Here is an 18,491-nt window from a genome sequence, read left to right on the forward strand (position 1 = left end):
AGGGGCAGGAGCTGCTTCTCCCCTGAGCCATGTCAGCAGCCCTGGACGAGTTCTGTGGCTCCGTTTTTTGGGTGAGTGGCTGCATTACCTCCATTGTCTGCCCTTGGGGTAGGATACTCAGTGGAAGGGAAGAGTGGTAGATCCCAAGGCTCACAGCTTGGTCAGGTAGTGGGACCTAAGTTGCAGCAGTCAGCAGAGGTTCTGGTGTTTATCCAAGACTGCCTGTGTGGAATCCATGAGACAGTGATGCAAATGACAGCTCTCTGAGTGAGCCATGTCCTGTTTTAGATCTGCAGCCCAGCTGGGAACACAGGATGCCCTGCATAGATCTCTCAGGGAGTAATTAGGGGTCCAGCTGCTGTGGCTGGCTTGGGTCCAGCAAGGAGTAGTTGTGGGGGAGGCAAATAGATGGGTAAGGGGACATGATCTGGGACCTTGGCTAAGTGCTGAAATGTTCAGCAAGGAAGGTGGATGTTGAGGAGGGAATGTGATGGGGTGGAGCAGGGTGGGCAGGAGTTAGAGAAGTGCTGGTTGTTGTGCCATGAGCAGGTGAGAGTCAAGCCATCTGAAGTGACTTGGCTCTCTGTCCTTGCTTCTCTCAGAATGACTCCTACCTCGCTCGTCCAGATGCTGACCTGCCCATATGCTTCCAGCAGACCGTGCTGGTCTGGGTCCCCCTTGGCTTCCTCTGGATTTTGGCTCCATGGCAGCTCCTGCCCATGTGCAAATCTGGAGCCAAGAAATCATCTGTGACCAAACTATACCTTATCAAACAGGTAGAGTGGGGCTGCGGGTGGGGCAGACAGAGGGCAGGCTGGAGCAGTCTAGAATGGAGGAGAAGTGAGTGGAACATGGCATGGAGAGGTGGGAAGTATAGGAGAGAAGGAGTAATGGTCTAGGGCACCATCTGGGACAAATACGTCAAGGGAGGCCGATGAAAAGGCATATCTGTGATGGAGGGAATGAAAAGGCTGGGATGCATTGGGAAGGAGGGCAGAGGTGTGTACTGGGGCCTCTGATCTTGTAGGCTGCAATCCTCTAAGCTTAAAATTATAGAAGTGCTCCTGTGGAAGTGATGCAGCTTCCCAGGGACCTAGAAAGCTCTCTTGGACCATGTTTGGGTTGGAAAGGGTATAATGGAGTATGGGAAACAGTGCTTTTAAGCACAACTGTGTTGTCTACCACAGGTTCCCAGTGCCCACAACGGGCTGGGTCTTCCCTCATGCCTGCTCTTCTCTTCCTGCAGATGCTGACTACCTTACTTGTGCTGACAGCAGTGGCAGAGTTGGTCTTGGCCTTTGTAGACGACACAGAGCAGGACTCCCTTCCAGCTGTCCAGTACACAAACCCCAGCCTGTACATAGCCACCTGGGTAAGGGATCACCTGGTAAATGTGCAGTGTGCCACCAAAGAGACAGGGTGTGATACTGTGGAGCCAAGCAGCAGAAGACATCCCGTAGCTCAGAAATCAGCTGGAAGCTGTGTCCACAAGGGAAGTGCAGCCTGGAAGATGGGTAAGGACTAGCTCAGGGCAATAGGTTGAGGGTAGGTGTCTAGTTGTACGGTGCTCCCTCCTTTTATCCTTAAAACTGGCTTATACTATGTGAGAATAGCTGAGCTTTCAGGCAGAAGCCTTACTAGCAGCAGCATGGATTTCACAAGACTGATTGCACAGTGTGAATATTAGACCATGACTTGCTGCTCTGATGTCTCACAGCTTCCCGTGGGCTGCTGCTCAGTTTTGTTTAAAGGTTTGAGGAGTGCCACATGGTACCGAGGCAGAGGAGAAAGCTGAGGACTGTGGGGCTCTTAGCTTGGTGAAAGTTGCAAATACCCTGTGTGAGATAGGAGTTATGCTAACAGTGTTAACCAAGCCAAGAGGTACACTTAAACCCTCCTTGTCTGCTTCCTTTGTATTTTGTCGTGACACTCAGTTTCACATGCAGAGTTCACGTGAGAATGTGAGCCATGGAAGTGCCTAAAGAGGCTGAGTTGCTGGGTGTCTGATTTGACTTTAGTTCCAGGTCTGCAGTCAATATGTTTTTCCTATGAGAAGCCTGATCTTGTGGCTTCCTAAAATAAACCTTTGCCCTGTGCAATTAACTCACTTGCATAGGGCTGGCAGCAACTTCAGGTACTGGGAGCTTGTTGTGCTGCACTTTGGCTACAACAACCTCATGCAGCACTACAGGCTGGGGTCGGACTGATTGGAGAGCAGCCAGGCAGAAAGGGACTTGGGGGTACTGGTTGACAGCCACCTTGAACATGAGCCAGCAGTGTGCCCAGGTGGCTAAGAAGGCCAATGGCATCCTGGCTTGTATCAGAAATAGTGTGGCCAGCAGGAGCAGGGAAATCATTCTGCCCCTGTACTCAGCACTGGTTAGGCCACACCCTGAGTACTGTGTCCAGTTGTGGGCTCCTCAGTTTAAGAAGGACATTGAGATACTTGAATGTGTCCAGAGAAGGGCAACGAGGCTGGGGAGAGGTCTGGAGCACAAGCCCTGTGAGGAGAGTTTGAGGGAGCTGGGGTTGTTTAGCCTGGAGAAGAGGAGGCTCAGGGGTGACCTTATTGCTCTCTACAACTACCTGAAAGGAGGCTGTAGACAGGTGGGGGTTGGTCTCTTCTCCCAGGCAATCAGCACTAGAACAAGAGGATACAATCTCAGGCTGTGCCAGGGGAAGTTTGGGCTCTAGGTGAGGAGAAAGTTCTTCAGAGGAAGAGTGATCTGTCATTGGAATGTGCTGCCCTGGGAGGTAGTAGAGTCACCATCCCTGGAGGTGTTCAAAAAAAGGATTGGATGTGGCACTTGGAGCCATGGTTTAGTTAGTCATGAGGTGCTGGGTGATAGGTTGGACTTGATGACCTCTGAGGTCTTTTCCAACCTTGTTGATTCTATGATTCTATGATCTTCAAGGCAGGGGATCCCAGCAGATCACATGTGCTGGCCTCCTTGGACACACACTCCAAATGCACATTCAGAGCACAGGCCCAGTCCTGCAGCCCTGCTTGAATCTCTGTCTGATTTTCCTTCCCCTAGCTCCTGGTCCTGCTGGTTCATGATGCACGACGCTTCTGCATGCGCAGAGACTCGGGGATACTTTACTGCTTCTGGACACTGTCCCTGGTCTGTGGGATATTGTCGTTCCAGTCTCTCGTCCGGAGAGCTCTGCAGGTTGGGTTTGGCAGCAAGCTCTGCTTTTCCCCATGGTCTTGTCCTATCCCCAGAGAAAGTCCCTTCAGACTTCATCTCTTGACAAGCTCTCAGTGGTGTCACTGAGGTGCCAGCTGCCCTAGGGACTGTGGGAAACCAGAAGAGACCTGAGAAGGAATTGCTGTTTGAATGCATCCTGTCTCTTTGGGGGGAGGCATAAGCTCTCCAGGACCAGTTTCTCCCCTTATGGACTTATGGGATGAGGTCCTGCAAAAGCAGGGAGGGATGGCAAAGCGAAGCTGACTGAGTTTTGCACTGCCCTATTGAGTTCAGCCATGTTCACTGTACTGGGGATGGATCCTGTCTCTGAGTGCCCGATGGCCTTGAGACAAGCTCCAGTAGTCACTCTGTTCTCCATTCCTTCAGGCACCAATCTCCAGTGTGCCACGGTTTGTCCTTTTCTTCATCTCCTATGGGCTCCAGCTACTGCTCTTCATTGTCTCAGGCTTCTCAGATGTTGCCCCAGAAACAAAGGAAATCAGCAAGAAGGTATGAGGTCCATGTGGGAGTGGGGCTGGGCCTTGGGGTACCACGTCCCAGCTGGCATTGCATGGGGCAGGGTGGGCTCCATGCAGGTATTCCTCATGACCCCTGTGGGAGGGAAGACCCGAGGGCTTCTGCAAGGGGCACAGCAAGAACTGGAGACTAAAGCCTAGGGCAACAGCACGTGTGTCCAAGGGAGTTGCTTCTGGCTGTGAAATGAGGCTCATGGTGCTGGAGCTGGCACAGTTTGAGGCCTCTGAGGCTTCTCAATGAGTGGGGTGCGGAGTCAACCCTTCTCAACACCACTCCTCAACATTAACAGCCTTTTGGTGTCCCCTTTGCTTTGTACCCTAGAACCCAGCAGTGACAGCCTCCTTCCTGAGCTCCATCACTTTTCAATGGTACTCCAGGTGAGCAGGGCTCCATGACAGGTTGAGCTGGTGAAGTGTGGGGATGCTTTAGGGTTGGGCCAGTGCTGTTTCAGGGAGCCTGCAGCACAGGCTACTTGGAGTTAGTCATGAGAAGCACTGCATTCAGTGCAGTCTGTGCAGCCTGAGCTCAGGGCCAGGCAGGATGTGAAGGATCTGTATTTGCATCAAGGACTCTCCCTCGGGTGTAGTGTGGAAGTCTGGCTGAGAGGAGTTTTCCCTATCCCACAGCATGGTCTTCAAGGGCTATCACAAGCCTCTGGAGGTAGAGGATGTTTGGGAATTGAAGAGTAAAGACAGAATTCAGGCCATTCACACTGCTTTTGAGAAGAACATGAAGACTGCATTGAGGAAGGCCCAAGCAGAGCTGGAGAAAAGAAAACGCAAGAGAAGACGCCGGGAAGGTGATCCAGACCACGGGAACAACCTTAGCAAGGCCCGGAGCCAAGACGTCCTGGTGCTGGTAAATCCCTTCCTATACTCTTGGCATTGCATAGGACTGAGAGATACAGGTCCAGCCTTGGAGAGTAGGATCACCTCACCTCCCTGCAGCCCCCTTTGTTAAGATTTCCCCTCTTTGATTCTGCTGGGCCAAGGGAACCCATGACAGGGTTTTTTCCTGTCCTCAGCACTTCCCCATATTTGGTGAAACCAAGAAAATCTCCATTCTTCTGCCCTACAGAAAGACAAGAACCACCTTCAAGCCTGCAGTACAAACAGGCTCCCTTATATCTGTCTTTCCCCACCCCAGAAATCTCCCATAATGAGGTCAGACTGAACATCATTCTGTGGTAGTCCCTGGCCTCAGATTCTTTCTGGGATGTCTGAGAGGTGGCTTGAGAGGTTTGGGCTGATCTGGGGTTTGCAACAGTTGTCTTTGGTGTTCAAGAGAGGTGTTAGTACTGAGGGTGTAGAACTTGAGCAGAGATCAGCAAGAGTGAACAGGACAGGAGTTAAAGCTAATGCATCATTCAGAATACCTGATCTTGTATCTGTGATGCTGCCCTGGAAGCCTCCTTCCAGGAGCAGGTAGCCTGCACAAACAGCTCCTTTACTCCTGTGTGTGGTTCCCTCTAGGAGGAGAAGCAGCCAAAGAGGAAGAAAAAGGGAGACCAATGGGACTCCAGCTCTCAAAAAGATTACCCCAGGGGTTGGTTGGTGAAAACCCTCGGCAAGACCTTCTGGCAGAACCTTCTGCTATCAGTGGCTTTCAAGGTGGTGAATGATGCACTTACGTTTGTCAGCCCTCAGCTGCTGAAGTGAGTCCTTTCTCTTTGTCCCTGTCTGTGCTCTGTCTTGACTTAGCACCTATCCTCATCACCTCCCTGTGTGCACTTTATCCAGCCCCACCATCCCCATATATTTACCTTTCCCAGCCACACACCCTGGGGACTTTTTGTGCCCTCATGAAAGGTGTGAAAATGTGTTGGGTTACAGTTTAATAAAGAATTGACCTGAACTAGCTGCCAGCTCTTATTGGTGATATCTTGTTCCCTGATCCTTGCATCCTTTGTTATGCAATCCTGCTCCCTCCCTGGAGACAGTCTTGACTCTTCTTTATGGCCCTTTGTAAGTCAGTTCATCTCATCTCAACAGGACCTGCCTGGTTTGTTTTGCAGAGTCGCAGTCTCTGTGGATGATCTGATATTAGTGACCCACTGCTGTATGTCAAATGCAGCATCCCTGACAGAACAGGGACACTCAGCAGAACAGATCTCTGAGCTTCAAACCAGCTGTCTGGAGCAGGGTCTCTCTCATTGCTCTTGTGAGGGTGCTCTCCCTGCACTGGTTTGGAGCATCCTGCTTGGGTCTGTCTCAGTAGGGTGGAGGTCTCACAGGCTGCTCTGCCCTGCAGGCTGCTGATCGCCTTTGTGTCAGATAAGGAGTCCTTTGCCTGGCAAGGCTACCTGTATGCTATCCTGCTCTTCCTGGCAGCGCTGGTCCAGTCCCTCTCCCTGCAGCAGCACTTCACCTTGTGCTTCCATCTTGGCATAAACGTGCGTGCCAGTCTCATGGCTGCTATCTATAAGAAGGTTGGTATGGCCCTTGCATCACTACCATTTGATTCCTCCAAGCAGGGCTGGGGATAATGGCGTCTGTTGCTTGCTCCATCAGCCTGGGGCCACCGGGATGTATGACCTTTACTTACCAGGAAGACAGGGAGAGCTTGGTTTGTGGGACACTCACCCAGTGCTGGGGACACTATGGGTGCTAGTTCTGTCTGAGACCTGGGTGCTGTGAATGTGTATTTGACAGCTACCAGAGGACAAGTAAAGTTTTTCTTCAGAGCAGTGCAACACCTTGAGCAGCTGCTACTGGGATTCCTGAATGAGGTAGTGTTTCTTTGCCCCTAGCATCCAGTGGTTCCCAGTGTGGAGGCAGTGATGGCAGCACCCACAGTCGGCAGAGGGGCACCAGAAGCAAACCCAAGAGCAGTTTCTGCTTGACCTGCTAATTCACTGCTCTTAGCCATGCTGCTGGTAGCCAGGCTTGCTCCCAGACCGGCCTGCAGTGACTATGTTTTCTCTCTCCAGGCACTCACCATATCCAGTGCCACCCGCAAGGAGTCCACAGTGGGAGAGACTGTGAATCTGATGTCAGCTGATGCCCAGAGATTCATGGACTTGGCCAACTTCGTTCACCAGCTGTGGTCATCCCCCCTGCAAATTATCTTGTCCATTTTCTTCCTCTGGCAAGAGCTGGGCCCCTCCGTCCTGGCTGGCATCGGAGTCATGGTGCTGCTCATCCCCATAAATGCACTCCTCGTCTCCAAGTCCAGAAACATTCAGGTCAGTGGTGGGTGCAAGATCCTCCCTGGCCTTGCAACCTGAGACCCTCTGTTGTTCCCCTTGCTCGTTTTGAACACTCCCCTGCTCATCCCTGTTATACTACTGATCTGTAGGTGAGAAACATGAAGAACAAGGATGAACGCATGAAAATAATGACTGAAATCCTCAATGGCATCAAGGTGAGCAGTGAAGCACGGACCCCCTGGGCAGCTGCTGCACTCCTGAGTGCACTATAGCTGGAGACAGCACACCTCTATAACCCTACAGAACCAGCATTAAAGTTGAGTTTGGGACTTCTTCTTCTTGTCTGGGGTGGCCAGCCCCAGTCTTTGCAATTCCCTTGAGTTTCTCAACTTTTGAAAGGTTGACTGGGGAAGAGCTCTGGGAACCTGGACTTTGGAGACTTGGGAGCCAAGAGAAGTTTTTTTGGGGGTTTCTCAGATGACTGTGGTGGTGAGCAGGCTGCTGTGGTGACAGAGGGGCTGGCAGTGCCCAGTAAACTGAGGATTAAGGAGTGGGAATGCTATGGGGAAGTGCTATAATCCACGATACAGGACAGGAGAGGGGAGATGAAGTGGCCAAGTAGGATTCTGAGCAAGTTAGGAGCTGGTGATGGAGGTGTTGACCACTAGCAAGCTGAATGTGGAGGTGGGCATTCCTGTGAGGCCAGAGCCTGCTCACCCTGCTTATCCCACAGATCCTAAAGCTGTTTGCCTGGGAGCCCTCATTTGAGAAGCGAGTCAATGGGATCCGGGCACACGAGCTCAAGAACTTGAAGAACTTCAGTTACCTGCAGGCAGTCTCTATCTTTGTTTTCACATGTGCCCCCTTCCTGGTGAGTGCCAACAGGCCTGGGGATGGCTGTACCTTCTTCAGACCTGGTGCTGGGCTATGTCCAAGGGGATTGGAAAGATTTGGAACCTTGTCTGGAGTGTCTCTGCAGTGAGAAAGGGTCTGGCTCACAGGTGCATGGGATGCACAATATGGCCCTGACTGCTGGCAGCAGAGCTGTGGTGAAAAGCAGTCCCCTCAAGGTTGTGAGATAGGACCCAAAGGAGAAGGGAAGCAGGGATGGGAAAGGTCCTCAGCAGTTAGGCACTGCTGAAGCCTCAGGGGATCACAATGCTGTGGGCTGTACACAGCCACACTGATGGTGGTTTGTCCTACCATCTGTCCTAGGTCTCTCTGGCCAGCTTTGCTGTCTATGTGCTGGTGGATGAGAACAATGTCCTGGATGCGCAGAAGGCCTTCACTGCCATCTCCCTTTTCAACGTGCTGCGCTTCCCCATGTCCATGCTGCCAATGGTCCTCTCTTCCGTGGTGCAGGTCAGCCCTCGCGTGGGGCAGGGGGTGTAGGGGGATCTTATGATACCTTTGCCCAAACCAGCACATGGGCTTTAGGTGTGTGATGGACCTGGGCCTTGGACACACAGGAGTCAGGGTGTTGGGCTCTGCTGGCAGTGGAGCTGGACAGGACTCACATACATGACATGGGCTTCAGACACAGAGGTTGGGGCTGGTGCTTGGGTGGGGCCTATGTGTATGGTATACTCTTCTTTCGGGGCTCCTGTCTGCCCACCCAGCTGTACCCCGTGCCCACATGCCATCCTCTTTCTGCCACGGCAGGCCAATGTGTCGACTGCAAGGCTGGAGCGCTACCTGAGCGGAGAAGACCTGGACACCTCAGCTATCCACCACAACCCTATTGCAGGTAAGTGAACCTCCAGGTTACTCCCTGTGGGTCCCAGGCTGGCCCAAACTGGGGCTTTCTCAACCCTGAGGGTTGGCTCTCTGTTGACAGGCAGTGCTGTGCGTTTCTCGGAGGCCACCTTTTCCTGGCATCAGGATAGCAACGCTGCAGTAAGAGAGTGAGTGTCCTGCAGCACTTGGGGACAGCTGGGTGGGCAGAGGGAGTTGTTAGTTGGGGATGGCAGGCACCTCTCACAGTGTTGCTAGAAGCAAGTGCCCCAGGGGCACTGCTCTGTGCTGGTCCCATGCAGGAGCTGGCGGGTGACCTGGCAGTGCTGCTTCCTCAGCCTTCATGTCTTCGCAGCGTCACCCTGGACATCGCACCTGGGAGTCTGGTGGCTGTGGTGGGGGCTGTGGGCTCAGGCAAATCTTCACTGGTGTCAGCCATGCTTGGGGAGATGGAGAACATCAAGGGATATGTCAACATCCAGGTAAGGGGTGTTGGCTAGCATGGGGGGATAGTGGGGCTGCTTGGGAACTCAGTGGGGAGGCAGCAGGGTAGGTTTGGTCTCAGAGGGGTGGCTCAGGGCAAGGACAGGCTGCAGGAGATGGCAGTGCTGGCACTGATACTCTGACATCTCTTTCCAGGGCTCCCTGGCCTATGTTCCTCAGCAGGCCTGGATCCAGAATGCCACACTGAAAGACAACATCCTTTTTGGGTCAGAACTGGATGAAGACAGGTATCAGCAGGTCATCAAGGCCTGTGCCCTTCTTCCAGACATAGCATTGCTGCCTGCAGGTGACCAGACAGAGATTGGAGAGAAGGTATCAGCCCTGTGCACTATGGGTTTCCCATAGCACCTGCAGCAGAGGACAGAACTGTTGCTCTGTGTCAACCCAGTGCTCAGAGAGGTCCCTTCCCTTCCAGGGCATTAACCTGAGTGGGGGCCAGAAACAGCGAGTCAGCCTGGCCCGGGCAGTGTACAGCAACGCAGACATCTATGTCCTGGATGACCCCTTGTCTGCTGTGGATGCTCATGTTGGCAAGTTCCTCTTTGAGCATGTGCTGGGGCCAAAAGGGCTGCTGAAAAATAAGGTGAGCATCCCTGTCCTCCTCTCTGCCACCTAGCCAGGCAGAAATGGTGCTGGCACAGTGTTGACCATCTAGGGAAGGCTGAGTTTGCTTGCTTGGCACAGAGACACAACTTTCATGAGGACCCCTTCCTGTGGTTTTTTCGTGTGGGGCTGCAACAGGCAGACGAGGCCTCATGGGTCCCCAGAGGAGTGCCCTGTATCCCCATAGCCAGGCAATGATAAGCAGAGAGTCCCCTAAGTCCCAGGAGATGGAGAGCCTGCAGGTACATGGCTGGAAGGTGAGGAGTGCTCTGATGCTTACTGCCTTGCAACCACTTTGTTGCAGACACGGATCTTGGTGACGCATGGTATCAGTTTCCTGCCCCAGGTTGATACCATCGTGGTGCTGGTGGAAGGAGCAGTGTCTGAGCATGGCTCCTACAGCACCCTGCTTGCAAACAAGGGCGCCTTTGCTCAGTTCATGAGCTTGTATGGCAACAAGGAGGAGGATGCTTCAGAGAGAGATACTGCAGGTACTGAGAACACATTGGGGATGCAGCAGTTAGAGGGGCTGTTTGTGTCTTGGGGTTATGATCTGTCAGTTTCACCTCTCTCTACTCAGCCCAGGCTCCAGTGGTGGTTTCTTTGAATCCTTCCTAGCTTCTGGGAATCGCCAGCACAAGGATCTTCTGCCTAAGAATTGCATCTAGGCATTGTATTGAACAGCCGTTGAAGGACCTGTCTTACTTTTTCATGCACTTTTAGTGCCTTTATGTTTATGAGTCCCACAGTCTTACATGGTAACAGGTTCTGTACCTTAGTGATACTGGGGTGAGAAAGATCCTTTGGTTCATTCTAAGCATGCCATCAAATAACATTTCACCTTCGTCGTGCTCCCTGATGCTAAGGGGAGGAGTGGTGTTGACTCACATGGATGCTCAGCCTGCCTGGGCTCAGCCTAGTCACGCAGCTGGAGCTTGGCTATTCTCAGTTCATCTTCACAGGACTCAGCTCCACCTGCTCAAAGAAATACTCCTAAACTGAAGTGATGTGACCTACTAGATCCTGCACCTGCTAAACTAGCACAAACCTCTGTTTGAGGTCCTACCAGTGGTACTGGGATAAGTCAGCAGCAGTGACTGCCTCCATGCAGGCCTTTCACCCTGCATCTCCTGTCAGTTCTCCTTCCAGCACAATGAATTTCTTCCACTTCCTGCTGTACTGGGCTTGCAGCAGGGTTGGGGAAAGTGTGGTGTGTGGTGGTAGGGCACAGCCTGGGCATAGGGTGCAAGGTGGAGCTGAGTGCAGCAGAGATGCAATGCATGGATCTGCTCTCTCCTCAGTGCCTAACCTTACCTTCCCTTATCCTTGTGCTTGTAGCTGTTGCTTTAGCTGGGGATGAAGAGCAGGCTGATGAAGACCTTGAACCTTGTGTGGAGGAGGGCCCTGATGATGTGGTGACCATGACCCTGAAGCGAGAGGCCAGCATTTATCGGAGAAGTCTCAGTCGCAGGTAGGAACTTAACTTGAGCTCTCAGCTCTCTCTACTGTCCCCTGCATTGCTCCCTAGGAGAGAGGGGGCCTGGGGGGTTCTTTTGGGGGTTCCTGCAGAGAAGGGGCTGGGAGCCTCCTTACCTGCTCCTACCACCAGCTGGGATGGGTCAGGAGAATCAAATCTTGCCTTTACTCACATTAATCTGTCACAGCCTTACTCTGTGCTCTTCCTGGAAACTCCTGCTGCTGGCTGGTTCTGCTTTGGGCAAAAGGGCTGTGATTTCATGGCTGTAAATTCCCAGGGCTTCCTCAAGGCTCATTCAAAGCTACCCCAGTTTGGACACTATTTCCCAGAGGATTCCAGCATGGGAGTCCTAGTGCAGCATAGAAATTGGATCCCCAGGAGAATAGAACCCATGCAGTACTCTGTGACCAATAATGCCCATCACCTCCCTGCAGCCTTAGTAAACGCAGCACCAGTTCCTGCAAAAAGGCCCAGGAGGAGCCGCCCAAGATGCTGAAGGGCCAGAAACTGATTGAGAAAGAAAATGTGGAAACTGGCAAGGTGAGGAGGATGGATGGATGGATGGATGGATAGATAGATAGATGGATGGATGTGTGGATCAATAGATGGATGGATGTTCACTGTACTGCTGTGGCTTGGTGCTACAAGACACTGACTGGCTCAGAGCAGCTGGTGGTGGCTGGCTGTAGCTCCATTGCAGTCAGGAGACACTGAAGGAGACAGAGCTGCCTGGGACTAGTGTCAAGGTGGTGTGGAAAGAGAGCACTGTGGGCAGCAAGAGGGGAGTACCAAGGCCGTACCGAGTGCCACTGACCGTGGTTTGCTGGGCAGTGGTGATGGGCTGAATTGTTCCACAGGTGAAGTTCTCCGTGTACATGGGGTACCTGCGTGCTGTTGGTATTTGTTATTCTTTGTGGATTGCCATGGGCTATGTTGCTCAGTACGTTGCCTACGTGGGGACCAACCTGTGGCTCAGTGACTGGACTGAAGATGTGAAGCGCTACGAGAACGAGACTATCCCTGCGGCGCAGCGAGACATGCGGATTGGTGTCTTTGGGGCACTGGGGGTGTCACAAGGTAAGTGTGGGAGCACAGGGGATCGTGCAGACCTCAGCTATGTGGTCCAGAAGGAATATGGCTTGCAAAGCTAGCAGCCAGCAGTGCAGCAAGGAGCAGGGGACTAAGTATTGTGTTCATTTGCCTGCTGCCTCTGGGCTCGTGGCTGGACTGGGGACAGAGATCAGTCTGAAATCAACATAAATTGCCCCCTTAGGTTGAAGATCACTCTTCTTAATCAGTCTTGTAGATAGTGCCAGGGCCAAGCCTTTCCAAAAAAGGCTAACTTTCTTTCATTGTGGTGGGACACTTTTACTGAGGCCAGCCAAGAAGGTGTGATGCAGGACTAATCAGAGTGGCTCACTGCAGAGCTGCTGGCTTGGACCTGCTTGATGTGTCCCTTGAATGAAAGTGTGTCTGGGGGCAGTGTCACACATGAGCCCTAATGACCACCCTGTGCTTTCCTTTTCAGGTCTCTTCTTGCTCTTTTCAACTGCCCTGTCTGCACAGGGTGCCATGCGAGCCTCCCAGCTTATGCATCAGAGGCTGCTCAGCAACATCCTGCATGTGCCCATGAGCTTTTTTGACACAACCCCAACTGGCCGCATTGTTAATAGGTTTGCCAAGGTAAGAGAACAGCTGGAACATGAAGAAAGTGTTTGTTTCAGCACGTCTGGAGAGCATTGGGTAGTAGCATAACCCTGTTTCTGCTTAGCACTGCACGGATCAGCCCAGATCAGGGCCTGGAAGAGACCAGAAAGGCATGGTGGGTGAGAGGCTGACCATGAAGCAAGCCACATCCTGGGCTATACTAGGAGGAGAGTGGTCAATATATCACAGGGAGCTATTTATGTCCTCTGCTCAGTGCTGGGGAGGCTATAGATAGATATCGTGTCCTGTTTAGGGGCCACATGGTCAGGAGGGATGTGGAGAAACTGAAGAGGGTCCAGAGCTGATTGCCGTAAGAGGTGGGAGCCTGGAGCTCATGTTCCATAATGAGATGTCCTTCTGGTTAAGGGCTCTCAGCAAAAAAGTCTGCTCATAAAGAGAAAATGAGAAAGGAGAGAGAATACAGACAGGTAATTTCAAGTGTGCTACCATTCCACTTCTTCCTTTGGTGCCATCTCTTGATTCTTGGGAGTGAAAATCTCTCTTGAGATAAAGTCTATGAACCTGCTAAGTTTACTCTGAGATGAGGGAGTTTGTAGTACCCAGATGGGAGATGGGTGATGACCAACTGGAGACCTGAATGTACCTGCATGGACCTGGAGTCAGCCCTGTCCCTCTTTCTGCCTTAATTAATGATGCTGTATCCTCGATCCAGATCATAGAATCATAGAATTGTTACGGTTGGAAGGGACCTCAAGGATCATCTAGTTCCAACCCCCCTGCCATGGGCAGGGACACCTCACACTAGATCAGGTTGCTCAGAGTCACATCCAGCCTAGCCTTAAAAACCTCTACCACCTCCTTGGGCAATCTGTTCCAGTGTCTCACCACCCTCATGGTATAAAACTTCTTCCTAACATCCAATCTGAATGTACCCACTTCTAGTTTTGCTCCATTCCCCCTAGTACTATTGCTACCTGACATCCTAAGAGGTCCCTCACCAGCTTTCTTGAAGGCCCCCTTAAGATACTGGAAGGCCACAATAAGCTCTCCTCCTCAGAGCTTTCTCTTCTCCAGACTGAACAGCCCCAACTCTTTTAGTCTCTCCTCATAGGAGAGGTGCTCGTGGCCATTCTCTGGACACATTCCAGTGCCTCCAGATCCTTCTTTTAATAGGGGCTCCAGAACTGCATGCAGTACTCCAGGTGGGTTCTCGCCAGAGCGGAATAGATGCAGATGAAGATGCAGTTCCCAAAGCTTCTCTGTGCAACAGGGGAATATTACAGAAAGCTCCTCTGTTAAATCAGCTGGTCCCAAGCTAAGACCTGGGCCCTAAATGAGGTTGTGACCCTGAGACCGATTTAGTGTCAGCCAATATCTGTGCAGGTGTCTGGCACTGTTACCACATGAATGTGTAGGACCTCTGTATGAGTGGGGCTTTTGGGTTTCTCCCTCTCTCTGGGGTCTGACTGCTTCTCTGTGCTTCTTTTCATGCTCCAGGACATCTTCACGATAGATGAGACCATTCCCATGTCCTTCCGCACCTGGTTCAACTGTTTCATGAACATTGTTAGCGCAATCATCATGATCTCCCTGCCCACTCCATTCTTCATTGTCGTTATCATTCCCCTGAGCATCTTCTACTATTTTGTGCTGGTGAGTAGCCAGGGCTTGAGAGAAGCTCTTGCTCTGCTTAGAGCAGTATCTCTGTTGCTGCCAGACTTCACGTTAGTAACTGTGTCTCTCTTTTCAGCGCTTCTACATCTCTACATCACGCCAGCTACAGCGTCTGGACTCTGTCACCAGGTCTCCCATCTACTCCCACTTTGGAGAGACAGTGTCAGGCCTTCCTGTGATCCGGGCCTATGGACACCAAGAACGGTTCCTGCAGCAAAATGATGCCACCATTAACGTAAATCAGAAAATTGTTTATTCCTGGATCATCTCAAATAGGTGAGTTTTACTCCTTATGCCACAACACAGCCTGCTGCACTTGCTGCCCAGGCTCTTCGGGGTCCCGAAGGAGGTCCCAGAGATGCTGCAGTACTCTCTCTTGATCTCAGGACTGAGAGTCTGTGTAGGAACTGGGGGAACTTGGGATAGGGACAACATCCATGGGAAGGAGACATTTTAGGGTGATTTTGAAAGCCGGAGTGTGGCCCCCCTTACAAAGCGTGCAGAGCCTGGGCAGGGTGATCTGCACTGCCAAGGGCTGAGATACTCTTGATGGGTTCTGGGGAGAAGCTGATGCTCCAAGCCAAGTGGGAGTGCAGTGGGCAGCACTGTCTGATGTTGATATGTTACTGCTAGATACTTTGGGGGTGTGAGGGCTATACAGTTGTGACTCCTCCAATACACAGCTCCACCAGTCCAGGACTGAAAGAGTGACAATGAATCTGCTAGCAGAACTGGCCACCAATCACATGCTGTGTAGGTGCAGATACCTTGCGTACACCACTGGCTTCAGGGCTGGGTGTGCAGAGATGCTTGTGGACTGCTGGTCTGGTGGGCTCCATATGAGGCACAGGCAGATGCCTCTCAGCATCACCTCTCAGTGATCCTTTACTGGTACAGGTGGCTGGCCATCCGTCTGGAGTTTGTTGGGAACCTGGTGATCTTCTTCTCTGCACTTCTAGCAGTGATTTCAAAAGGCAGTTTGGATGGTGGCGTCGTGGGTCTTTCTGTCTCCTCCGCCCTCAGTGTGAGTCAGTGAAAGCTTTTTGTTCCAGGACAAGGCTGCTCCTGGTAGCTCTGGGCTGGCTGCAGGATGCTGCCCTGCTTCCAGCTCTGATCCATGGAGAGGGGATTAGCTGGGGTGTTCTATCACCTGGGGAGCTACTATGCAGCCAGGGGAGCACACATCCCAGTGTGAGGCAAAATACTTGCTGCTGTGTGGAGGAGCATGGTCCTGCTATGGATCAGAGATGCTGCAGCAAAGCTTTTGAAGGTCTGGGGAAAGGGTGCTTTGGCCGGGGAGTGTAGAGAGTTAAGGGCCTGGCCAGGCACGCTTGTGCCTAGGTTGAGTCCCTGAGCTTGAGGTAGGAGGTGGTTGTTCCCGAGACACACAGAGCAGTGCATCCTCTGGCTCTGCAATGCAGGTGACACAGACACTGAACTGGCTGGTGCGGGTGTCCTCGGAGCTGGAGACAAACATTGTGGCTGTGGAACGGGTGCATGAGTACATAGAGGTGAAGACTGAGGTGAGGAGACCAGGGTCCAGACAAACACTAGCTACACAGCTTGGTGCTAGCCAGCATCACAGGGTGCAACCACCCTAACACTCCTGTGCCCCTGTGCCCTCAGGCTCCATGGGTGACTGAAAAGCGTCCTCCTCACGGCTGGCCCAGCAAAGGCACAATCCAGTTTGTTGACTACGAGGTTCGTTACCGACCTGAACTGGAGCTAGTTCTTCAGGGGATCAACTGCAATATTGAGAGCACAGAGAAGGTGAGAACCTTCCCTTTGCCCTCCCTACATTTTTCCCAGAGTGACACTGTGTTAAAGTTGTTCCTGTCCTCCGTGGGCTGGAGAGGGGCAGTGACAGGATATGGAGACTCAAGCTGTGGGGCAGGGACCAAAGGAGACAGTCTGGGAGATGGTGATTGCAGATGCAGAATAAGAAGCCCTGCCAGAACAAGACAGAGTATCTGCCCTGTTCTCTTCAGCCCTGGCAGCTGGTCTAAATAGCTGCTTCCACAGGTTGGGGTTGTAGGCCGGACTGGGGCTGGGAAATCTTCCCTCACCAGCTGCCTCTTCCGACTGCTGGAGGCTGCTGGAGGGAGAATCATCATCGATGGGGTGGATATAGCAACGATCGGCCTCCATGACTTGCGTCAGAACCTCACCATTATCCCTCAGGTAAGCTGATCCCCACCTTTCTACATCCCACTGCTGCACAGCCTCCCCAGGCTCTGTTCTCTGGGTGATACATTGCCTTTAATGCATTCCTGGGTGCAGTGGAGACTTCCCGGGCCTGTGAGCATGTTCCCACCACTGCCCCTTCCCAGCTGCAGGCAGCAAGGTGGGCGGGATGTAGCCAAACTCAGGGGCCTGGGGCCATCACCTCTGCTGAATGGCTGTGGTGTGGCTGAATGCGCTGTTCCTGGCAGGATCCTGTGCTCTTTACTGGCACCCTGCGGATGAACCTGGACCCCTTTGACCAGTACACAGATGAGGAGGTCTGGAAGGCCTTGGAGTTGGCCCACCTAAAGAAATGTGTGCAAGACCTTCCTGAGGGCCTGCTGCATCTTGTGAGCGAGGGAGGGGAGAACCTGAGGTGAGCAGAGGAGCAGAGGCATATCTAGCTCCCCCTCCCTTCCCCTGGTCCCAGGGAAACATCAGCCTACAGCAGAGTGCTTGTCCAGGGATGAGAACACAGAAGCTTGTGGGAGTGAAGGCAGGAGAAAACGGTTCAGGACTCAAGGCTATCAGGGGTCCAGCATGAGCCAAGCTTTTCATGGTGGCTCAGAGAGCAAGATGCTGAGGGATGTGGTGCTCAGGGTGGCAGATGACCAGCTGGAGGATGGCCAGGGAGGGCTGGGCAGGCATGGTGTTGGAGTCTGGGCAGCAAGTGGCAGTAGGCTTGCAAACACCCAGCACCTTCTCCTGCCTGCCTGGTAACTCATGCCCCCCACCTCATCCCAGTGTTGGGCAGCGGCAGCTTGTGTGCTTAGCCCGGGCCCTCCTCCGCAAAGCCAAGATCCTCATTCTGGATGAAGCAACAGCAGCTGTAGATCTGGAAACTGATCATTTAATCCAGACAACGATCCGGAGTGAATTTGCTGACTGCACTGTTCTTACCATTGCCCACCGCCTCAACACCATCATGGACAGCAACAGGTACCATGGGGTGAGGGGATAGGGATCTGGACTCCTAGGACGGGGTGAGAGGTGGCTAGCACAGAAGCAAGGATGCAGCCAGAGGAGCAGATGTGAATGCATTGCTCAGGAGAGCAACATACAGGTCTTCTGGGAGAGCAGAACAGAGGGATGGGAAAGACAGCCATGCAGTAGTTATGCAACACCCATTCCACAGTTTGTGGGGGGGTTTGAGGATCTTGTTTTACAGCAACAGGACATAAAGGTGTTGTTGACACCTTATATGCATCACTCCACCAGCACAGGAAGGAGAGCTGTGCCATCACCTTTGTGCTGGAGAAGGTGAACCACGTAATGTGGCTGTAGGAGGAGTGAGAGTCGGTGGGGCTGTAATGCTGGCACCAACAGCGCTATCTGCTTGGATCCTGGGAGCTCAGGCCTTCTCCTTCCATCCTGCCAGGGTGATGGTGCTGCAGGCTGGAAGGATTGTGGAATTCGACAGTCCTGAGGAGCTGCTCAAGAAGCAGGGCACCTTTTCTGTGATGGCAAAGGACGCCGGCGTCACGAATACAGAATCCACTGTGCTGTAGGAGGAACGGAGCAGTATGTGGGGGGTGTGTGGGCAGCTCCCTCACGCTGGCAGGCACCAGCATCTCCCTGCACCTAGGCTGCCCAGGAATTTCTCTCTGCAGCTGGGAAATGCAGAGGGTGACTTCCCTGTCAGGGGCAGAGCATTGGACTTCAGTGAACTGTTAACTTTCCTACCACACCCTGCCTGCTATGCACCTGCAAGCCTAGAGCTGTGTAATTTATT

The 18,491-nt window shown here is 52.6% G+C and overlaps 1 protein-coding gene across 1 annotated transcript; it reads left to right on the forward strand.

Moving 5' to 3' along the window:
• Positions 1-29: 29 nt before the first annotated feature.
• ABCC2 (ATP binding cassette subfamily C member 2) lies at positions 30-18,267 on the forward strand. The gene is made up of 32 exons (XM_054382283.1): positions 30-71; positions 603-776; positions 1,247-1,372; positions 3,039-3,173; positions 3,579-3,701; positions 4,050-4,105; positions 4,355-4,586; positions 5,201-5,382; positions 5,979-6,156; positions 6,658-6,912; positions 7,026-7,091; positions 7,610-7,747; positions 8,092-8,238; positions 8,539-8,623; positions 8,714-8,780; positions 8,966-9,092; positions 9,250-9,426; positions 9,530-9,697; positions 10,022-10,208; positions 11,056-11,188; positions 11,629-11,734; positions 12,052-12,271; positions 12,723-12,877; positions 14,360-14,515; positions 14,613-14,812; positions 15,434-15,560; positions 15,958-16,059; positions 16,163-16,306; positions 16,559-16,717; positions 16,969-17,135; positions 17,504-17,698; positions 18,138-18,267. The coding sequence occupies exons 1-32, from the start codon at positions 30-32 to the stop codon at positions 18,265-18,267; spliced, it is 4,659 nt and encodes a 1,552-aa protein (XP_054238258.1).
• Positions 18,268-18,491: the final 224 nt, after the last annotated feature.

The sequence above is a fragment of the Indicator indicator genome, chromosome 7 (assembly GCF_027791375.1).
Source record: "Indicator indicator isolate 239-I01 chromosome 7, UM_Iind_1.1, whole genome shotgun sequence".
NCBI lineage: Eukaryota > Metazoa > Chordata > Aves > Piciformes > Indicatoridae > Indicator > Indicator indicator.

What these genes read in the sequence shown, in the direction of transcription:
- ABCC2 (XM_054382283.1), top strand. Translation starts at nt 30, where the DNA reads ATGTCAGCAGCCCTGGACGAGTTCTGTGGCTCCGTTTTTTGG. An exon ending in CCAAGTCCAGAAACATTCAG is followed by an intron (nt 6,913 to 7,025) that starts GTCAGTGGTGGG and finishes ACTGATCTGTAG; the next exon opens with GTGAGAAACATGAAGAACAA. An exon ending in TCCTGGATCATCTCAAATAG is followed by an intron (nt 14,813 to 15,433) that starts GTGAGTTTTACT and finishes TTACTGGTACAG; the next exon opens with GTGGCTGGCCATCCGTCTGG.